Source organism: Pagrus pagrus (assembly GCF_965226575.1).
Source record: "Pagrus pagrus genome assembly, chromosome: 23".
NCBI lineage: Eukaryota > Metazoa > Chordata > Actinopteri > Spariformes > Sparidae > Pagrus > Pagrus pagrus.
The window spans coordinates 4,702,528-4,723,538 of record NC_140205.1 but is presented as its reverse complement, the minus strand read 5'-3'; the positions used below and the strand labels follow the sequence as shown (position 1 = coordinate 4,723,538).

General features: G+C 44.0%; 1 protein-coding gene across 6 annotated transcripts in view; it reads left to right on the top strand.

Annotated features, from left to right (window-relative positions):
- Positions 1–3: 3 nt before the first annotated feature.
- The window catches only part of LOC311252930 (uncharacterized protein), a 64,484-nt gene continuing 43,476 nt past the window's right edge, over positions 4–21,011 (top strand). For 3 of the 6 annotated variants that reach the window (XM_084346593.1, XM_084346589.1, XM_084346588.1), the window contains exons 1-2: positions 1,539–1,606; positions 16,196–16,261. In XM_084346593.1, the coding sequence (XP_084202719.1) occupies positions 1,565–1,606; positions 16,196–16,261 (108 nt within the window). In that variant the 5' untranslated portion in view covers positions 1,539–1,564. Of the gene's footprint in view, positions 205–1,538; positions 1,607–5,886; positions 6,179–16,195; positions 16,262–21,011 lie in introns of those variants that run through there. The other 3 variants (XM_084346590.1, XM_084346592.1, XM_084346591.1) reach the window with 3 other exon arrangements.

Below are 21,011 nucleotides of genomic sequence, written 5' to 3'. Positions count from 1 at the left end.
GCCTGTGTGCACTCTGCATCGGTATGTCACGGGACGGTTGTTGTGAAACAGAACTACAATGGCACATCTGGATCTTGTTGTCCACCGCTGCTGGGTTTGGACTCTTCCCCTGGGTTTGCTGGGCAGGCTTTCAGCTGTGGTTACCTCTTCATCACCGCTCCTGCTGCTGCTGCCAGGATGCCTGTCTGTGTCTGTGTCTGACAGGTAAAGGTGAACTTAAACCGACTTAAAACACGTGTTTTCATCCCTTAATTCACCTGTAAACACATGTACAGTTAGCTCACTTCCGGGTTCTTATGAAAATGCTGATATCACATAATTATGTAGCTTTAGGCTAATTAATATCATTATAGCCTAATAAATAGGGCCGATATGTATCATAAAATAAACAAAAAACTTACCTACAGTCTGTTACGTTAATTAAAACACGAACCGCTACAGCGTTTGTAAGCTAAATGCTAATGTCAACATGCTAACACGTAAGCTAGCTAGACTAACAGCCTAGTCATCGTGACTCTACAGTCCTCAGAGCCAAATGCTAATATCATCTTGTAACTAAAGCTGTCAAAAAATAAATATACAGTTAAGTAACAGGTAGAAGTGACTTTAATCCTTTTTAGAAGACGTTTTATTCCGTTAATTAGCTAACGTTACCGGATAACGTATTAGCAGTTGCACTTGGCCTCAATGTGAAGCAATTAGCATTGAGTCTGTGTATGAAATTGCTGAAATGATAATGTAAAAAGTTAGATTAATTAATATGTTTTTAATATAGGGGCCCCCCTAGTGGGCCCCATAACAGAAAACGTATCTACAGCTTGTAACGTAAATTATAACTGGTGTTTTAAGATAGCTACATGCTAATATCACTATGCTAATATAGTCAGACTACAATGCTCCGTAATGGAGTTAAAATAAATAAATATTTCCTGCTGGGATCAGGGGATGTACAAGTAGTAGAAATTAGCATAAAATACTTGAGTAACACGTACAGTACTCGAGTAAATGTGCTCATTTACTTTCCACCACTCAACAGGTTTGGTCGCCATCTTGGTTTAGCATCTTAGCATGCCAACATTAGCTAATTAGCACCAAACAACAAGGCACAGCTAAATACATATTAACTTATTACAGTGAGGTTTCCAGTGTAATAAAATGAGTTATAAATCATTTCCAAATCAGTGTTAATATTTACACGAGGAAATTGCAGAAGCAGTCACACTAATGAAACATCTCCCAGAGCCACAAGCCTGTTGCAACAATGTACTGTATGTATGCAACTTAATACCTAAATGCAATTTCAAAACCTTTTTCAACACTTAAAATTAAATCATTACAGTAATAACAGCTAATGATACATAAACAGAAAGTTACTGGTCTAATTTTATTTGCTGAATTTACCAGTTAGTGCCACAAGGTGTGGCCAAAATCCATAAATGGTGAAGGTGGTTGGAAAAAGTCTGCCAAGTAATTTACCTGAACCAAATTACATTTCAATGTATGCTCAAACTTTTTAAGTGAAAGTTGAGTCTTTTGTTACTTGGTTTTGTTAGGAGAAGTCTGGATGCCAGCACCAGCACCACCTGACCCCTGTTTTACTTCACAGGTACGTTGCTCATCCAGCTGGTTTAGGTAACGGAGATAAAAGCTGTCATTTATTTAAAAAAGAGATCGATCAAGATGCATGTGGAGCTAAGATGGTCGTATAGAGGAAATAAATTATTAAGATACAGTTTATAAAAGGCCTGTATAATGTTAAAAATAGCCTGATATAACCCTCTGCACGAGACTTTATCACATGGCAACCAAACAAAATTCAAATCATCACTGCATTGGAAAAACAAAGGCTAAGCTGAAGTGACCATGGATTTGAAGCCATGAAAATTTAATTACAGCCATATTAATAATGCAGCCACTTAATTAAGGAGCACAGAGAACAAATATCTCCTCCCTCTATCGTACCTGATACTGAGGGGGATCCACAGGTGCCACATGAGGGCAGTGTAGGTTTGGTAATGTTGAGAGAACAGCAGCAGTCCAACACACAGAGCAACGCATTCAAAATCCAGCTGGTGAAAACAAACTGGACACAAACTTTTTGTTTGCAGATTAACTTGTGACACCGAAGATGATCACTATAATAATAACTATAAATATATTGTTTTAAATATATTTGATTTGCGATTTGAGTGATAGAAACCCCTGACAGCCAATTCAAATCCTCTGTATTTAACAATTAGCTTGAATTTGGGGACATTCCCCGACAAAATCATATAATATTGGTTTCTAATAGTAGCCTGCCTCTTTTATGTGAGCTAATTGATGACATTTAGGGAAATCTGTAACACCAGAGATGGTGGTTGTGACACATATCCCCCCACCTCCCCCCAAAATCCAATGTGTGTTTTATCATAGCTAAACATATCATCCGATCGTGTTGTTACACTGGCACAAGCATGAAGTGGGAAGTAGGGTGATTTTCTCATAAGCGTACATACAATCAAACTTCTTTTTGAGACCAGTGGAGTCGCCCTTTGCTTGCCGTTAGAAAAAAAATGCAGGTGTTAAGACACTTCTGCATTGGCTTTACTTTTCCAGACCTGTTTGTCATATGAACTTTTTAAACGATAGTAAGCCAGTGTTGAGTTTGCAGCTTGTTTCTCAGCCCAAAGTTGCTAAAATATCCAGTGATACCTCTTTAAGTGGAAAAGCCTTATTGAAATGCACCCAAACACACTGCAGCAGACACTTTGTTCCTGCAGAGGACTCATAATGGACCACTGTATGTGTCGTCTGCTCGTCTCCGCTGGTCAGTAATTTGCAGATGGGTCGTGAAAACTCTGAAGATTCCTCAGTGTCCTCTTCGTATTGTACAGTGGATGGAGAGCTCCCCTCTGCGTCATTTACTGTCATTAATGGTGACAGAGACAATTGCTCATTTATCAGGAGAAGCGGTGCAGTGTGCGTCTACAATGGCCGTCTCCATAGGGTCTCAGTCTTATTCACACACTGACGATCCATTCTCGCACTGATGATTAGCCAGATGCGAGTCAGTTTGGGCTCAGACTGCGAGGAATGAGCTCTTTTACACGCTGCAGCTGCCCTCGCTTAAAAAAATCATTTTGTTTTGTCATGCTTATGCAACTCCAGCTTTTTTTTTCGTTATTATGGTGCAGGGGAAAAAAAAGTGCAATTGGACGAGGAAGAGTGACTTCAGCACAGAGCATTGCTGTACAGGAGGAATAGCAGGGGTGCTAAGAGATGATAATCTGTTATAGAGTTGTGAGGTTCCTAATTGTTCTTTCATGAGATGTCGTTGATTAATGGACTAGTTGACAGACATCCTGTGAATGTTGTCCACATGTGCACTGTCCACAGGGGTGCTGAAGAATCCACTCCAGCCCTCCAGCGGCATTGTGGAGGCTCTTTTCTGAGAGTTGGAGAGCAAGAGAGGGGAGGAGGGGGGGGAGGAAGAAAGGGGAATGAGAGCAGAGAAAGGAGAATGAAACTTTCGAGGCTCTCGGCAGCGCTGTTGTAAAGGGGAGTGAATGAGAGCGGAGGCCGTGCAGCCAGCCACATGGGCCGTTCTCACTCGGGATAATGGAGGCCTTTCTGTGGTTCTTAACCCCCTTGTCGCATGCTGGGAACGGGCAGCCGTCCGCCCACCGCTCACAACAGACACGCTCAGACACGCTCACCCGCTGGATAATTGAATTTTACACCCAGGAAAGTCACCCCCTTCCCTGGCCGGGGCGCCCGCTACACGTGGCCCTGACAGGAACTCTCCCAGGATCTCATCCAGGGGAAGGAGTCAGAGTTAGGACCTGTGTGAGTGTTTCAGTCCGAGAGAGTAATAACCGAGTCCTTCCCAAACTCGACAGTCATTTAGTTTTTTACGTCCAAACCGACTCAGATTAAGCTGAATGAATGTTTCCCTCTAGAAAAGAACGACTAATGTAGACTAACACTAATTTATTCTAATGAAAATCTTGCAATCCAACATTCCCAGTAGCTTCAGCTGTACCTGGTGTTTTTTGTAGCCACTATGAGCATGTTAGCGTGCTGACATTAGCATTTGGCACTGCATTACAGCCTCGTGTAGCATGGTTGTGTGACCTGACGGACACTGAGTTAACAAAATCATTAAGGGCTTTCTTCTGATATTGACCTGCAGCTGTCATTACATTTCAGCTGTGTTAAATCTTCAGTATCATCCCTCTTGTGTCTCTGCTTCTCTTTATTGACATCATCCATTTTGTCATGTCGAAGAGAAATCAATAAGGGATACATGCTGGATGTGCCCCTCAGGAAAAGAGATCTTGTGCCTGACATTTTGTGCAGTGAATGTATGTTTCTGGATATTTTAAGCCGGGGTGCCCAAATTATTTTCTCATGGAGGACCAAAACTGAAGCTCAGTGGTGGGCCACAGGCCAAAAGCAAACACCTATTGTCTTTTGTTGTTTTGTTAAGATGTTAAATGATGCCAGGACCCCAAGCTCCCTTAATTGACTGACTTTGTTGAACCCAATAACTAATTACTGGGGCTCCTACGTGTTTAAAGACCGGTTGACCTTTCCCAAAATAAAACATTTGCTAGCCTCAGACTTCTTCGATATAAAAACTATCTGCGTGCCATGAAGGCTTTTCTTGGGCCTGACAGCTGTTTTATCATCTTTACAGAACGTGCCACAGATAACAGGAGGCATCGTGTTACCTGCAGGTGGACGCTGTTGTAGTGGTTTGGTTTATCTTGTTTCCTTCACATATAGTAAAGATGGAGATAAGACTGAGAGTGTTTTAAGGGGGAGAGAGTGGAGGTCTCTAACTGAGGGGGATGACATGTTAAGTTTGTGATGGTTGGGGGGTGTATTGATGATGTAAGGAGGGAGTGATTCAGACCCTCCCTCCTTACCCCCTCGGGCTGATGATCTCGTCGGCAGGGGGACATGGGTCACCGGCCTCACCAGCTCCCTGACCAAACACAAAAGGTGTTTCCTCCCTGCAGCCGTGGTCACTTTCACCTGTCAGTCAGACTTTCTCTGTGTCACCAAGAGTCCGTGAAGGGCGGCTGCAGGTGAACGGCCTCTTGTCCTCAGTGTCAGATACTGAGGTATGGGTTAAATCCTGCGTTTAATGTAGTTTGCATCAGGCAAAGGTCTAGTACCGAAAGGTTGTGGATAAATGTATCTTTGCGAGTTAGACAGTATACTTCTCCACTGGAATAAACATTTAAATTATTCTACAAATGCTGGAATAGGTGGACAATTGTCTTGCTCAAGGACAATCTACACTAGTAGCTACAGTATTGATCGTTGTTGTTTAGCGGTGTCCTTTCTAAGCGCTGCTGCCCGACTCAGTCATCAGTTTTCAAACGCTACATGTTTGCCTTTGAAGCCGTCCTCAGGCCTGTGTTTACCCAGCCGTCACTGGCACAACGTACATTGTACTGTAGCTGGAGGAACACGGAGACTTAATGAGAAGTCTGTGATTGACTGACATTCATGCTGCGTGTCACACAATACCTGACGGCCTGCCTGCACGACTGCCCACACCAAACACACAGGGGACTGTCACTCTGCAGCAGCTAATCACATTCAAGTTTGACAAGTCATTTCCTCACTTCACCTTTATTGTCAGTGTCGCACTGACCCTGCTTCTCACTTGATTTATTATCTCGGTAAACAGTTTGCTAATGAGTTTATGGTCTCAATCCCTAGTTTCAAGTCTTCTTCAGCACAGCAGGATGCACATTTTGTAAATTGGTCCCATTTAGAGCAATATGTGTTTGGTAATTTGTGTGAATTGACCTTTCTTTAGTTTAACTGCCAGTTTTTATGTTGGCTCGATGTATTCTCAGTTCTTTCAGAAACATGTTCAACAAGTGTCTTCTGACTGACTGTTGTGCGTCTACAAGACACGTCTGTACATGTGACTCCTGCTGTACGATCTCTCCGCCAGCAGAGGACGACATTCGCCCGGCAACCTCTCTCCCCGTTTACCTCCTCTCTCCTCCTCTTCCTCCTCCTTCTCCTCCAGTGCACCTCCTCTCTCGTCCCCAGCGACGGCCCCTCCCATCAAAGCCATAACCTCTCCTAATCCCCCCTCCCCTTGTTGCCCTGGAGACGGCTCAGACGAGCAGGTGATGCATTGACAGGGAGCAGATGGTTCCCTGTGGAGGTAAGCATGGCTGAACAATGCTTCCATATTCATCATAAAGTCTCTCTTACTCTCTCTGCGTCCCCCCTCCTTCAACTGCGTGTACACACACATAACTTCAAAGTTGAATGAAATACGCACACACACAGATATTTGTTCGCCGATTGACGCCGCCGACATGCTGATGGATCTGTCAGCGCGGAGGTGATAATGTTGTGATGGGAGACGGGACTTGTTGTAAACAGACGCTCCTCCATTCAGGAGAAGCTGGTTTTACAGTATCTCGGAGAGGAGACGAGAAAAGTGAAGACAAACAATAGGGGGTTCCTTGCCTCGGCCTCGCTGTGCTTGTCCTCTGCAGGTGTTTTCAGGCTTTTTTCGCCGCAGTAACTCACTTCTCTAAAGAAGCTCCTTCTTTAGCCCCCTGTCTCCCCTGGAGATAAAGTACAGACACCCCACTCTCCCTGTCTCTTTCTTTCAGCTAACTCCTGAATAATCCAGCAACAATACAGGGCTCTGAGGCGGTGTGCTGCGATTCGCCGGAGGCCTGACTTGTTTTGGGGTGCAGCGGGGAGGGGGGGCAGCATTATGGAGATCAGCTAATGCATGTAAAACACTGCAACCATTTTTTTTTTTTTTTTATGGAACAAGTGGTAAAGAAAAAAAGTGTGCGGCACAATAGAGGCTTCGGAGCGCTACGCTTAACCCACCACACCTGGAGCACACAACAGGGGGTGAGAATGGCAGCCCCGCCTCCCCCTCCCCTCCTGCCTCACCCATCATCACCAGCAACGCAGCACCTATCAATACAGGCTGTAAAGAGTTTGGTCGGGCTCGAGGAGGAGGGGGGCTGCTTGTATTCACGGCCCTGACTATGATAAAGACGCACAGTGAGGAGCCATTCAAGAGCCCTGTGCCCATAATGGAGTCACTAATAGGTGCCTATTCAGCAGGAAAAGTGTTTTCTGGGGGAGAGGAAAAAAAAGTTTTGGTGAAGCAACAATCACTTTGTCTGCTGCCTTGTGTATGTAAAATTTATGCAGCGCTCCACCCCTCCGCCCTTTTCCAACTCTTTTTGCTGTCTTTTTTTTCTTTCTTTAAAGAGCGTCACCACTGAATGGACGACATGCATAGTTTGGAGTCTTCCTTTCATCCTTACTTGAAAATAAATTGAATGGTCTGTTCTCGAGTGAGTCCAGTCCAGCGGCACAGATCTCAAAACAGGAATACATTCACCTCCCTCTCTCCATAAAAACTGCTTTCATATTCACAGGTGGCCAACTTTCACTCTGAGCATCTTTTTTCGACTTGATTTTTAATTCGTGCTCTCCAAAACATAATGTATACAATGGTGCTTTATATGTCTTTGTCAGTATTCATTATTAACAGTGAAGTAGTGATGGGTGTGAAGTAAGCAGATGTGAGGAAACACCGGAAACCTGGAAAGAGTTTATTTCAATTTAAGTTCTGTACAAAGCGACAAGTTCTCAAACCTAAGTTTGGGGAAAGGACATGATTTATGTTAAAATGAATACATTAGTTATTACAATATTATAACATTAGTTTTAGATGTGAATCGATTGAAATGTTTAATCGTGATTAATTGCATGATTGTCCATAGTTAACTAGTGATTAATCGCAGATTTTTTTGCAAACTATCCAGCGTGGTCTGCCTTTGGTGCATCAGCTGTGTGCTTGGCCAGCAAGTGGTGTTTGAGACTCGACGTACTCTGGTGGTAACTCAGTTTACATCGAGAGTTATATCATCAAATTAACTTTGGCAGTCCCAGTACATATACTTCCATAACTTATAATACCTCACTATTGACCTTACGGGAAACAAACAACTGTCTCCTCGGTAAAAATCCAGTGTTTGTCTGACTCATTTGACCACCCCACCTCCTTCATCTGTGGTCCTTTTTTATACTACGTCACCTGACTTCCTCCTTTGCTCCCATCATGATAACTATGGCCACTAGAGGTCACTGCCCAACAATAAACGGAAATATGCCAGTGTCCCTGCATATTTGAAGACCCTTTTTATACTTTTCCTTTTTCAATCCACCCAAGAGAACGACGCTCCACGAACATTTAACTAGTGGACATATCTTCCCTCGCTCTGCCCCTCCCAATCACACATTCTGTGCAGAGAGAGAGACACTCTCAGGTGTCAACATCCCTCCTGTAAACACACTGATTGTGATGTGACCTCTACTATGTAATGTAGGCCAACTTCTGCTGTTGTTCTTTTGTTGCGATTTTTTGTTTGGGGTCTGTTGGTTTTGATCGGCTGCATAGTTAACAACGAGCTTCCTCCACACGTGGCTCACCTGCTGTTATGACAACTCATAACAGTCAATTGTGGTTGGGAAAAAAATCCTAAACGGCAGGTGTGTTTTCTGCGCGACTTGAAAGGTGACAAAGCAGATAACGTTGTTGGTAGAGTGAAAACAGAAAGCAGGGAGAAACAGAAAGGAGAGAGAAAGGTGAGGTGCATGCTCAAAGGTGGACATTTAAAGAAACACTATGTAATGTAGGCAAACTCTTAAAGCTATTCTGAAGAACGATAATTCATTCTTCGGTTATTGACTTCATCAGGACAGTGTAGTTTTGATTAGATCCAATTTGATTGACTGCGCTGGAATCATAAACCATCAACTGTCAAAACATTTTGATTAGTATGTGACTTCACCTGTTTCAACACAGGCCAGCTCTCTTCAAACCAGTGAGGATGAGCTCAGAGAAAAACACAAATACATTTCTACCCTGAAATAATCAAACTTGTGTTTCACTTGTGGATTTAATGTGTGTGCATGATAAAAAAACTAACCATGCAGCGAACCATACACCATTAAATCACAAAATTAAACTTGGTGCACCTGATCTCAGAACCTTGTCTGACATCCTTGAACTCCTGTTTAGAGTTAAAAACAACAGATCTGTGCAATGTGTGCAATATAGCACCAATTTGGATTTAGAGAGATTTAAATTCACTAATAAGCTGCCATCGCTTTGCTTCTAGCAACTATATTTGCTGCCGACTCCCCCTCTTGGTCCTGAGGCACCAGGGGAGCAGACCCTTGTGGGTGAGCTGACTAATCTTGAAATGCTGGGACCATATTGAAAGAGAGGGCCTGAACTGAGAAAATACTGGGACCATATTGTGCTGCATGTCAAAGGGCTTAGCTGACAGATTGATGAGATGAGGAAATAACGGAGCTGACCGGGGGGCGGGAGGGGGGGGATCCCAGCATGGCATGGCAGCCAGGGCTTGGAGTCAGAGCGGGACTCCCCGCAGGCCTGCCGGGCAGAGCCGGCACAGGTCAACGCTCTTTGATTCTGGGTCTCGCAGCCGACAAAGGGCAGCACGCAGTGGGCAGGGCTGCTTTCCTTAGAACTGCATGAAAGCTCTTGTAATTGTAATTTTATGTGTTTTGTGAAAGGCTTTGTCAGCTTTTGTGAGCTGATGTATGTGTTTATTTGTGCGTGTGTGAGAGAGTGTGCATTTGCAAATATGTGACATCCAAGATTTTTATTTTATTCTTTAGTTTAATAGAGCAAAGATTAAAGATAAATTACATTTTCATTATAAATGACATGAAAGTCATACATCCATTATGTATGTGCCAGTGTTAGCCAAGCTGGTAACTTTCAACTGTATATGTCATTAGCTGATCAATTACCAATAAAGTCTGTTATTTCTATTACTTTTTTCAGTCTTACAGAGTAAGGACAGAAGAAGCTAATGACTGCTTGTATGTGAAAGAGGTTGCTCATAGTGACAAACTCTGCAATTGTAGCATCTTACAGCTCATTTTTAGCCATTTCATCCTCAACTTTACTGTTTTGATTTACTGTCACCGCTCTCATAGAGTTGTTTTTGGATGCAGCAGGCAGTTGTTCAGTGAAAATGCTCTAAAAAACAACCTACTACCTCATGGAGTGTTCAGCCGCTAAAGAGACATTTTCCTGAGGAGTTGGTGGAGACCAAATACAGAGCTAAAAGAGATTTCAGGAGGCACGTACATGACTCTAGATGAATGATACTGTTGCTCCACATCTACTGGATGTGCAACTGTTAGCTTGCAAGTTTTGTGTTGACGTAATGATAAAAAAATGAGTTATTGCATGTTCAATCTTAAGAGTTTTATTAAATTGCTGTTATTTTTATATCTACAGGGAAAATCCACATTGATGGAAATTACTTTAAATGTGCCAGCATTAGCGAAGTAGCACATTTTTAACTGTTGTCCTCAGCCAGATGTTAAATCAGCCAGTAAAACAACAATTTAACAGACTTCTTGTCATATCAAAAACAAGAGAAAACAGGTGAAATAGTAGGTGAACTAATGATTAAACGCTAAAGAACAGAGTAATACATATATAACAATAACTGTTTTCTTTGTATTGATTATCCAATCAAAACTGTATTGAAATAGTCTGAAAGCTTGCATTAAAACATGGATGTAAAGACTCTAAAAGTTCTCTTCTGTGCTGCAAAAATACTGTGATTTCCAGCCTTACTTCCCCTCACACAATGCATTTTCTGGCAGTGTCTTAGCAACTGGTATTGTGGCATCTGGATTACCCCAAAAAAGCACTGCAGAGCCCCCGTAGGGCCGAACAGAGGGAGACCTCAGAGTGCTTTAGGAAGGGAGATGTAAAGGAAAGGTTGATCTTGATCTCAGATGGCCCCAAGAAGCTTTAGTACATGTCACAAGTCGTGGCATTATGGTCAAAGGATTTTCTGGTTTCTTTGTTAGTTTTAGAGAAATTAAACGAAGCAGATTCTTCTTTTTGAGGACGAAAAAAACCGTAGAAAAAGTTTGAAAAGATTTATTTTAAAATGGCTGAAGTGGGCCATGGGTTGTAAGTGTTTGGTCTGGTCACCATGGAAAACACTGACTGCTCCTCACTCGTCCACAGTCCTTGTTAATAATACACCAGGAGAGTGTTTACTAGGGTTTTTCTGCACTACAAATCTGAAGATGATAACCTCAAACTCAAGTCGCACTCTAGATAATAAGCTTTGATTGGAGATACAGATAGAGGGCTGTTCAGAACATGCACACACACACAAGCACTCACACAGACACACACACACAGACACACACTCCACTGAGCTCTGATTTGTGGAATTGATAGGGTCCATTGTTTCCACAGAGCTTGCCACTATATGCCCTGTAATGTAATTAGGGCCAGGAGATTTATGCTGCTGTATAGCAGCCCAGAACCTGATCCATGTTGTGTCTGGAGTCGGGCTGAAAAGCCCTCTCTCTGTCCAGCTGGTCCTGATTTCTGTTCTGGCCTCTGTCACTGTGTGGGGCTTCAGTGCTGTTCACTTCTTAATTGAAAGCTTTGGTTTATTGTCGGCCTTGTTTTTGTGTTTCATGTGGAAGGAACACAGAGTTTGAGTTCATTATTTCCCTCCAAATCCGAGGGGAATATTGTCTTGTGTCCCTGCTTGCCAAGGAAACGATGTGCATGAGAGAGCTGCACTAGTTTAGCAGGGTGGTAATTATTAACAGCCATAAGCTATTCAAATAGAGTTCATGTTTTAGCCTCCCACAGAGAGGCATTACTCAGTTCCTCTGCCTTTAAATCACTCCGCTACAAAGCGTGAAGGTATTATTGAAAAAGTTTGTGGGCGAAATGGCGGTGTTTTCTTTTAACTTTAACATTTTGATGAAGAAGCTGAGTAAAATGTAAGACTAGAGCTCACTGGACATGTCTGCTGTCAAGAGGAGAGGAGCTCCAGAGCCAAACAGTCCTTCCAGAAATCAGGATTTCAAGCATCATCGGAGGCTTCTGGCTCGGCCCAGGCATCCCGTCAGCACGAGCACCTGCCTCCCTGACGGCTCCCGCTCTGCACGCCACGCGCACAGGGTGAGTCCATCCATGCCCACCCAGCTCTTCCTAAATCCACAGCTGAGCGGCCTGCTGCCGCCACCGCCTACAACTCCTATATCCCAAATGAAAGACACGTCAAACGCTGCTGAATGAGCCCCATGTAGAGAACATGAGAGAGAAGATCCGTAAGACCCGGAGCATCTGTCCACCTCTCTGACACTAATGAATGTTAAGTAGGTTAGCTGCTGGTGTGCCACTGTCCCACAGGTCATTGTGACCGGTGGTGGCAGCGGGGCTTTGCTTTTGTCAGGGTGCGCCAACCCCCTGTGAGACGTCTAAAATGGCTGGACCGCTTACTCCTGCATACAATCCCAGCACCAATAGTCGCCATATTGATCCACCTTGCTTGCAGATTAAAGCATAAAAGGATCTCTGTCCTGCCAGCGGGGGTCCACACTGACTCCCCGAGCTCATTTCAGGGTCACGGAGCCCTTGCAGGCTCCTGACCCGGACCCCAATGTAAAGACACACAAACACCGGTGCGAGGCAGGACAGAAACCCTTCCAGGGATGAACCCCATTAAACAGGATTGGTTGGATGCTCACATTCACGGCTCATTATAGCTGACCCCGGGCTTTCTCTCTCTCAATCTGGGTGCTCTCCTCTTCTGTCTCTGCCTCTAACCTGGCCAAAGCCATGCTGAGGTGGTCACCCTCGCCTTTTGTTTGCCATTGATAGCTCATCCGTTTGCTTGATTGTTTTTCTGAACTGGATCTGCTCATCGGTTGTGTTGCTCTGCATTGTCGAGTTCCTGTGGTGTGCTTTTAAAGTTTTGTCTGAGCTTGAGAGACTGTGTAGCTCTTTTGTCTCAAAGTTAGCGGGTTTATCGACAAATCCAGCAGCTGATTTATGTGTTACAACCTCAAGCGCTGTTGCCATTACCGCAGTGGCAGAGTTAACACATTTACACTGTTAGTGAAAGCTGAGATGTTTGGGTTATCACGACTGACGGTTGCTGACAGATTTAGGTAGTCTGTGTATAGTGGAAGTGGTTTAGTCTCAAAGCATTAGTGTGAATAAGGGTTATGACTCAAGAACGTATCTCCTCTGTCATACCTGCACAGTCCAGACGTGAAAGAGCTGTGAGCAGGAATTATTTACTAGCTTATGATTTAAATCATCAACCGTGAGAAAGTGAAAAAAGTACAAGTAAATCTTTGGAGTCCCGAGCTTGCAAGAGATATGTGGGTCGGCCCTTTGGTGGCAGTTTTTTTGATTGAGTTGTGCTCTCCTAGAGTCATTTATAGTGAGAAGCCACTGTGTGTACATTTAGCCACTAGTAACCAACCAAGATAGATAGAAATATAGATAAATTGTTGGCCGCAGCTCTGTGTCTCTGTGATGTGGCAACAAGGGGGCTTTATAACAACGTATGGACATATCGAAGATTAATGTTTTGGCATGTTTGCCAGTAACTGAATTTAATTCCACTATCATGTTAAATTCGTCACTTTTACAAACAACACTAACATTCATCAGGTGATCAGAAAAAGACGATTGTGAAGTAACTGCTGAATGTGTACATAAGCAACTGTCTGCTAACTAGTTAACCATATCAAATCAAAAGATGGCTGCAAGACACTATATTTCAATATCTAAAGGGGCTCTATGTAACAATTTTTAGCAGATTACACATATTAATCCCTTTTTTATCGGCCATATGTGAGCGGTTTGTAATATGACATGAAAAATGCGACGTCTGTCTTGGTTGCCTATACAAGCCTGTGGACGATTTATAAAGTTGTTTAATGCTAACATATACTAACGACCGTCTTCCAGCACAACACAGATGTTCCACAGAGCCTCTTCAAGTGCTTGTTAAAGTCAAATCCTTTACATTACAGTGTTTATGCAGGTTTACAAGTGAGACGCCGCAGTAATGGCAACTTGTTTATCCCCCGTACACGACCCAGATTTGTCAAAATAATGTGTGTTACTGTGTCCTTGGTACTGACCTCACCAGGATGCAGATCTGATCTGTGGCTCTCTGTTCGATGCCTGCTCCCTTAATTAAACGTTGATTAAATGCCTATTAATGTGCCCTGACTCACAGACAGGGTGTAATCAGGTGAAACAGAATTAATAAAGCATCCAGTGTGGTGCTCAGGAGAGAAGGAAGGGCTCCCCTGAGAAAGACGGACAGATGGCGGCAGGAATCGCACAGAGAGAGGAGAAAGCAGGGTGGGAGAGGGGATAAAGCAAAGACCAGCCACCACTTTGGTGATTAGCTCTAAATTGGTAATTTGATCTGGCCTGTTCCACCTACTCATTATTGATAAGACAGACCATATTTGACCATATTTCCCCCTGTTGGCTCAAACCGGCACCACGGCACTTCCTCTCTGCTTGGGTCCTGCCAGCCCACGCCGCCGTGTGCTCAGCGGATCTGACAGGAAGTACCGTGAGGTGGAGTGCGGTAAAGGGGAGGGGAGGTGGGGGTACACGCTGTCAACACATGCACAGTGGAAATCCCATCTGCTAGGAATCTCTCTAATCTCATCATCTGAATTGAACAAGGAAAAGAGGAGCAGCAATCACTTTAGACAAACCCTATATGGGATTATGTGTCGTTCTTGTGATGATGGGTCAAACGATGACATCAAAGGCAGAAAGAGGCCATTGATTAATGCCTTTATGTTCACCTAGCTTGTTTTTTTATTTTGATTACTAACTAAATATATATATATATGTATATTAACTATGTAACCCCATAAAACGTAGTTAGTTTGTAAGATGCACCTTGGATTTGGAAGTAAGGCTGAGTCATGTTGCTAGTTAGCAGGGCATGCTAACATTTGCAGCTTATGTAAGCACCACTTCAACTTGTAAGGAAATCCAAGGGGCTATAGTTAAAAAATTCAGTTGTAGCGATGCAGTTTTTTTCTCCTGATTATTAGCTGGCCTGTTTCCTTTGCTCTGTTTTTAATTTCAGTAATTTCCCCCACAGGTCAACCCCGCCCCCAGCCACTTCATCCTTTACTGTCTAAAAATGTACTTGATTTCACATTCAGCATATAATTAGTAACAACAAGGTCATTGGGCCGCAAGCACCCATGATTCACCGGGAAATTAGTTGTTGTTCTCCGTCAGTTCATTATTCGGCAGCAATTAAGGCTTTTTATGAAGGATGGAGAGCCTGCGCGGTATTTCTGTGCATAATGTGCATAATCATACGTGATGTGCTTTGTCAAATACAACAGGTACGGTCTAAATGAAGCCTATAGACAAAAGCAACGAGAGGCCAGACCTACGCTGCTCTCTAGCCTCTCATAGTGGCACTGAATGGGTTTGAGAGTCTAGCACAAGCTGGCAGAGAGCTCCACACCAGTGCACTCCAAAGGAACGGGAAGCGCACACATGTATACACACATCAAGCTCCATTGTCCTCCTACCCTGAGAGCCCCTTTTGCCCCCTGTCACCCACTCTGGTCTGGGGTTACAGCCCATGAATGAGGGGTGAGTCCTGGGAGGATCTGCTCTCTTGCTCCCTGGAGTGGACCAACTCTGGAGCTGACTCGGTGCTTCTGGGAGCTGCCAGGAGCTGCAAAGAGAGATGGATGAGCTGCTCTGCTGACTGCTTGTGATGTGTCTGCGGTGATTGATGAGTTCACACAGCGCCCCCTGCTCCACGGGTCAAACTGATGCACCCTTACCATAAAACCACCATACTGTCCTGAAGAAGCAACATGTTAAAAAGAAAGGCAGAAGAGATAAGGAACAGAGGTTTTGTTAACTGAGCAGATGTTGGAGAGTCGGCTGCGTGGGAGAGCAGACTCCATCATTGCGTGTTCTGCTGCCGCAGCTCAAACCACTGGCAGGTCTCACAGCAGCTCAATAATCAAGACAGAGGGGTTATTAATGCAGTGGTGGGGGTTTAAATGTCTCTGGAGAGCCCTCTCACTGTGTGGCTTTTTATTTGTTTTGCCAGGCTTCGGTCATTGTTCTCAGCCTGGAGGCCCACGGAGCAGGAGATTGAGCTACTGAAAGCAGTTCATCTCTGAACTCTTTCGACTGATCAATCTCAATCTCGCTCGGATAAATCTGTTTCTAACCGTCAACATGTACCTTTGCCCTCTATCTGTAATCAATAACTATTTATTTTTACGTCTCCCTCTCATTTTCTTGCAGGGACCCGTTTATGTGTCGTTTGTCAGCAAGGCCATCTTGTGGGACAGAGGACTCTGCCACCACACTGTGAGTGCCACAATACTTTCTGAACTTTACAGCAACAAGGAACATGAATAGTGCACGTCACGCAAGAATGTTTTCATATTATTGCATCACATTCCTCAACAGGTGGCGTTACACTGCCAAGAGGTAAAATCTGCCATTGGAACAAGTGAAAATGTCTAAATCAACTCCTTATATCTCACTGACATATAAGTTTCAAGGTGATTGTGTCTTATATCAACTGTGTTGAGATATTCTGACCAGAAATGAGAAAAACTATACTTTAGATTATATTAAGGCGCATTGATTTTATTTTTGTGGAGTGGCATGTTTAACGTTTAAACGCTATTGATTGATTCATTTGTCAGATATTTTTACAATTCACAAGTAGCAGATCAAGGCTGCTGTATCCGACGTGTTGGGAGTGAGAACGGGCTGTTGGACAAATGGGCTTTCAGTCCTGTTAGGGTAACGTAATAACTGACCTTTGGTAAAATGGTATGGCAACATGTCAAGTGTCCAAAACCCAAACGTATGCAAAAAACAGTCGATACTCTAAGCCGACACCAGCGTAAGTTTGATAAATGACATAAACGATTCATCCGACCTTAAACTATTCACTGATGGGACACTACGTCAGTTACGTTAGACACTAAGTTTCAAATTCAGTAAAGCTTTTCAAAAATTCAACCAAATCTGAATATCGGTGCCTTTCCTCTAACGAGCAGAAAGAAACACACACACACTCCTCTCTCTCCTCCAGCACTCAAAAGTCCCCACCTCTCCCCTTTGCTGAAAAGAGTCTGGGAGTGGATGTGCCACAATTATCAGTGGCGTTGCCATGGGGACAGCAGAGTTGTGTGGGCTGGCTTCCTGTCTTGGCCTCTGGTTAAACAAACAAGTAAAGTCGGCAGACAAAGACGCTCGCTGGTCCTTACAGCCTCATTTACATCCTCAACTGCCTTCAGCACTTCTGCATTCGGCAAGTTCATCACGGCCTGGCGTCACCCTCCACCATCTCTCCGCCGCTGCCGCTATATCTAATAAATCAGGAGGGCATTGTGATGGTAAACCTGCTCCCGTCATACAGCTACACAACTTTTACAACAAGCGTGTCCCTGTCTAAACAGACAGACAGCCGACAAGAGGCTGTTGACCCAGCAGTCTGCTTTATATAAGGCGTCAGAGCTGCTGTGCTGTCACCCGGGACACGAGCTGCTATGGGACGCTTCAGGTCAGAATGCACAGGTGCCCAAACAAGCCAACAGAGCTGCAGAGCTGCAGCTTAACATTCAATACACTAGAGTTTTATGGTTTCAGTCGCTGCGAGTTGTTGTTTTCTTAAATGGTGAGTGAGCACACTTGTTACTGAAAACCCTTAATCACATACAGAAGACGTGGCAATATATTTACTCATTCTCCTTCATTAAAAATGCCAGATTCGATGAATATGCAAACCTCAGGGGCCTCCTACTTCACTGAAAAGTATATTCTTGGTGTGGTTTTCACATAACACTTGTACAAGTGTTTCAAAATGAACAGTAGAGACCACGGGATGGGATCACAACAGCCGTAACAGAGTACTCAGGAGTAATAACTACAATTACATTAAATGAGTACTCGGTACTCATGGGTCAAAGGAGTCCCATCTTCAATCTCTGCCTACGTTTTTATCTCAACCTGTCCAGACAGACAGACAATCAGACATATAACTACCTGGCACGATACTCAAAATTGCTAAATTTTGCCATAACGACTAGCCGACGTTGTTGTGGCTGGTAATCGTGCTTTACTGAAAAACACTTGAAACCAGTGATTGAGACCATAAACTCATACTCAAGTGAGAAGTACTGTCATTTTCTCATAAGTTTACATACAATCACACTTATTTTTAAATCAGTTGAGTTGCCTCATTAGAAAGACTGCAGGTTTAACGCACCGTGTATGTTTTTTAGCGGGTTATGCTTGCAGCGGCTGCAGAGGTTTGGTAAACTCCATACTGTACGATCAGATGTTTTTACACATGTAGTCTTAGGCCACAACCGACCACAACACCTGTAAACAAGCTTTGATGTGTGAAATCAGTTAAATTCCTGTTTGAATAAAGAATTTGAATGCTTCTTCCTTCGCTGTATGTATCGCAGCCTGTCATGCTGTCATCCTGTGCTGTGTTGTGCTGTCTCAGGATGCTGGCGCTGGAAGAGCTGCCAGGCCCTCTGTGCCTGCTCGCCCGGGCCTGTAAAGGGGGGTCATTGTCTAACCATCGAAAGTAGAAAGTTGCTCTGAATGCTAAGCTGTATCTGAGCCTGGCTTCTGACACGAGCTGATAATCAGATTTACTCCCCTGAATCCGCCGGACTCCACAATGCGCCCCACTGTCGTCGTCCCCCGCTTCGCCTCTTGCCGGCCCCCTCGCCAGCATCCCCGACCCTTCATCCACCCACCCTCCTCCCCCGCAGCAAAGCTAATTACACCCCGCAGAAACACAAATCTCCATGATTTAAAAAGTCACTCTTTTTCAGGGGTTTAACCTTGTTAGGCCTAAGCCTGGCTTTCTTGTGCATCAGCTCTGTGAAGAATTCTCTGTTCCTGCAGACACTGGGACATAGACACACTTCTGTCTTTGCTCGTAGTCGTCCGCCTGTCAGAGAGTTCACTCGGAGGCAGTGTAATTAAGTGTGTGTGTGTGTATCACTGCTTATGTACGCTTGTGTGTATATGTGTGTGTGTGTTTAGAGGTGAGGGGGGGTGAAGGAGCACACGCAAGCCTGTCCTCTGCAGGCCATCTGGGACTCTGACTAACTAATAGACTTCCTACATTCATCGAGCAGCGCTACTTGTACATCTCAATCAGGGAGCTGTTGACCACAAACAGGCCCGTAATGACATTAGCCAGCTCTGGCTGTGTGAGGACAGCGTGTGGGTTGCCTGACGCCAGGAGGTCAGCCCGTTTCCTGGGGGCCTGCAGGGCCCCGGAGGAGCCCACACGCGTGTTCTGGGTGTCTACAGAAACTACAGTATTACCTACTGTCTCTGATGGAAACGGCTTCCTCTGTGACATGTTCCAGTAATCCCTTATTACAATAATGACTTGTGCAGCAGAGCGTTACTTTACTTTTGACTTAACAAACAGTAAACAACTCTCAACATTTCACTTATCTTTGATATTCAGTAGCCATTTTCTTATGAGAGGATCCAATATCTGAATTTGTGGACGCAATATAAAATAAAGTTTTGGAAATAGCTCAACTTCAGATTGACTAATCTTTAGACGACGTACATTCATACAGATGTTTTTATTATCAGCCGATTTTGGCCACATCACATTTGTATCGTTAGGCGTACATGTTGCTCAGGAAGCAAAGATGAAAGCTTTCTCTTTAAAGATTACAATGCAGAATGGGATCTTTTATTGAGTTTGCTGTAAAGATGAAAAGATAATCAGAGATCTTGGAGCTCTTGAAATGTGAGTAATCATTCCTGATTGCAGGGAAGAACTGTGTGACCTGAACTAGGGTTGCACGAGTATTAGACACTTTATTATGATTAAAAAATATATATTATGTCCTGAGAGACATGAAACTTGATATACAATTCATTACTGTAGGTTAGTTATTGTACAGGGAATGATAATCATCAGCTTTCACATCACGGTATACCTTGGAAACGGTATATCGCTGCAGCCCTGCACATAACTACAGAAAGTTGAAACTGGAGGTCGGTATTGACGGTTAAAAACAGAATAAAACAGGAAATATAAAACCAAAATATAATACAAAAAGACTACATTTTTGGCCAGTTTTGATAATGATGTCATTAGATTGTCATGCCATTTTTGTTTTTGAGAGCTGCACGTGTCGTCAGTGTGAACATGTTTAATTGCGAACGCGTGTGCGTTCAAACGACACGCGGCTTCGTCCTGTACTTTGATTGCGTTCGCGTGTGTTGCTGCATTAACTGAGCTTTTGCATGTGTTGTAATGACACAGACATTAGTTAAACATTCGTGCCCGGACCTGCTCCTCAGAAGGTCACCGGCTTGATGACACCGGCCCGAGTCGATCCTCACAAAGCCTTCCTCATCCTCCTGACAGGCCCTGAGTGACAGGTAATGAGGAGGCCGTAGGGGAGGAAGAGGAGCGAGGAGGAAGGGGCCCCCATCACCGGCTCTTGTTCTGCTTTTTCTACCTCACTTCTCCTTCTTTACATCACAAGAATGCAAATCTTTAAAGCCTCCAGATCTGAGGAGAGGGAATCAGTGGAGATGGTGCAGGGATTTAAACGCTGATCCTCCCTGTGTGAGTCACAGACAGCGACCCCACCTTCCTCCCCCACTTTCTCCCCCCTTTCTCCCTCTGTCTGAAGGTCTCCTGGTTCATCATTGTAGTCGGACAGATGTTGTATCTGTGCATTTTCTGTTTTTTTGTTTTTTTTATTGTGTGTTAAACGAGCGAGGAGCTGAACTTTGTTTTACATGAAGCTTAAATCCAAGTCAAATAAAGCCCTGCTGCGTCTGGGGGCCATCTATTACAAATGTTTGCTCTCTAAAGGCCGCTGAATGAGTCACTGGGCTGGTTTTCTCTGTTTGGCGTGCTGCAGACGGGCGTCCATCCCTCCACATTTTCCAATATTGACCGTCCTGCCTGCTTTTATCTCGCGTGTCCCGACAGTGTACTCTGAGGAGGTTTATCACTCTTGAGATAATTTTCTCCCTCTTGTCTTTGAAAGAGGAGGAAGGTTGTGGATGTAAGAACAGAAAGCTGCAGTTACTTTGC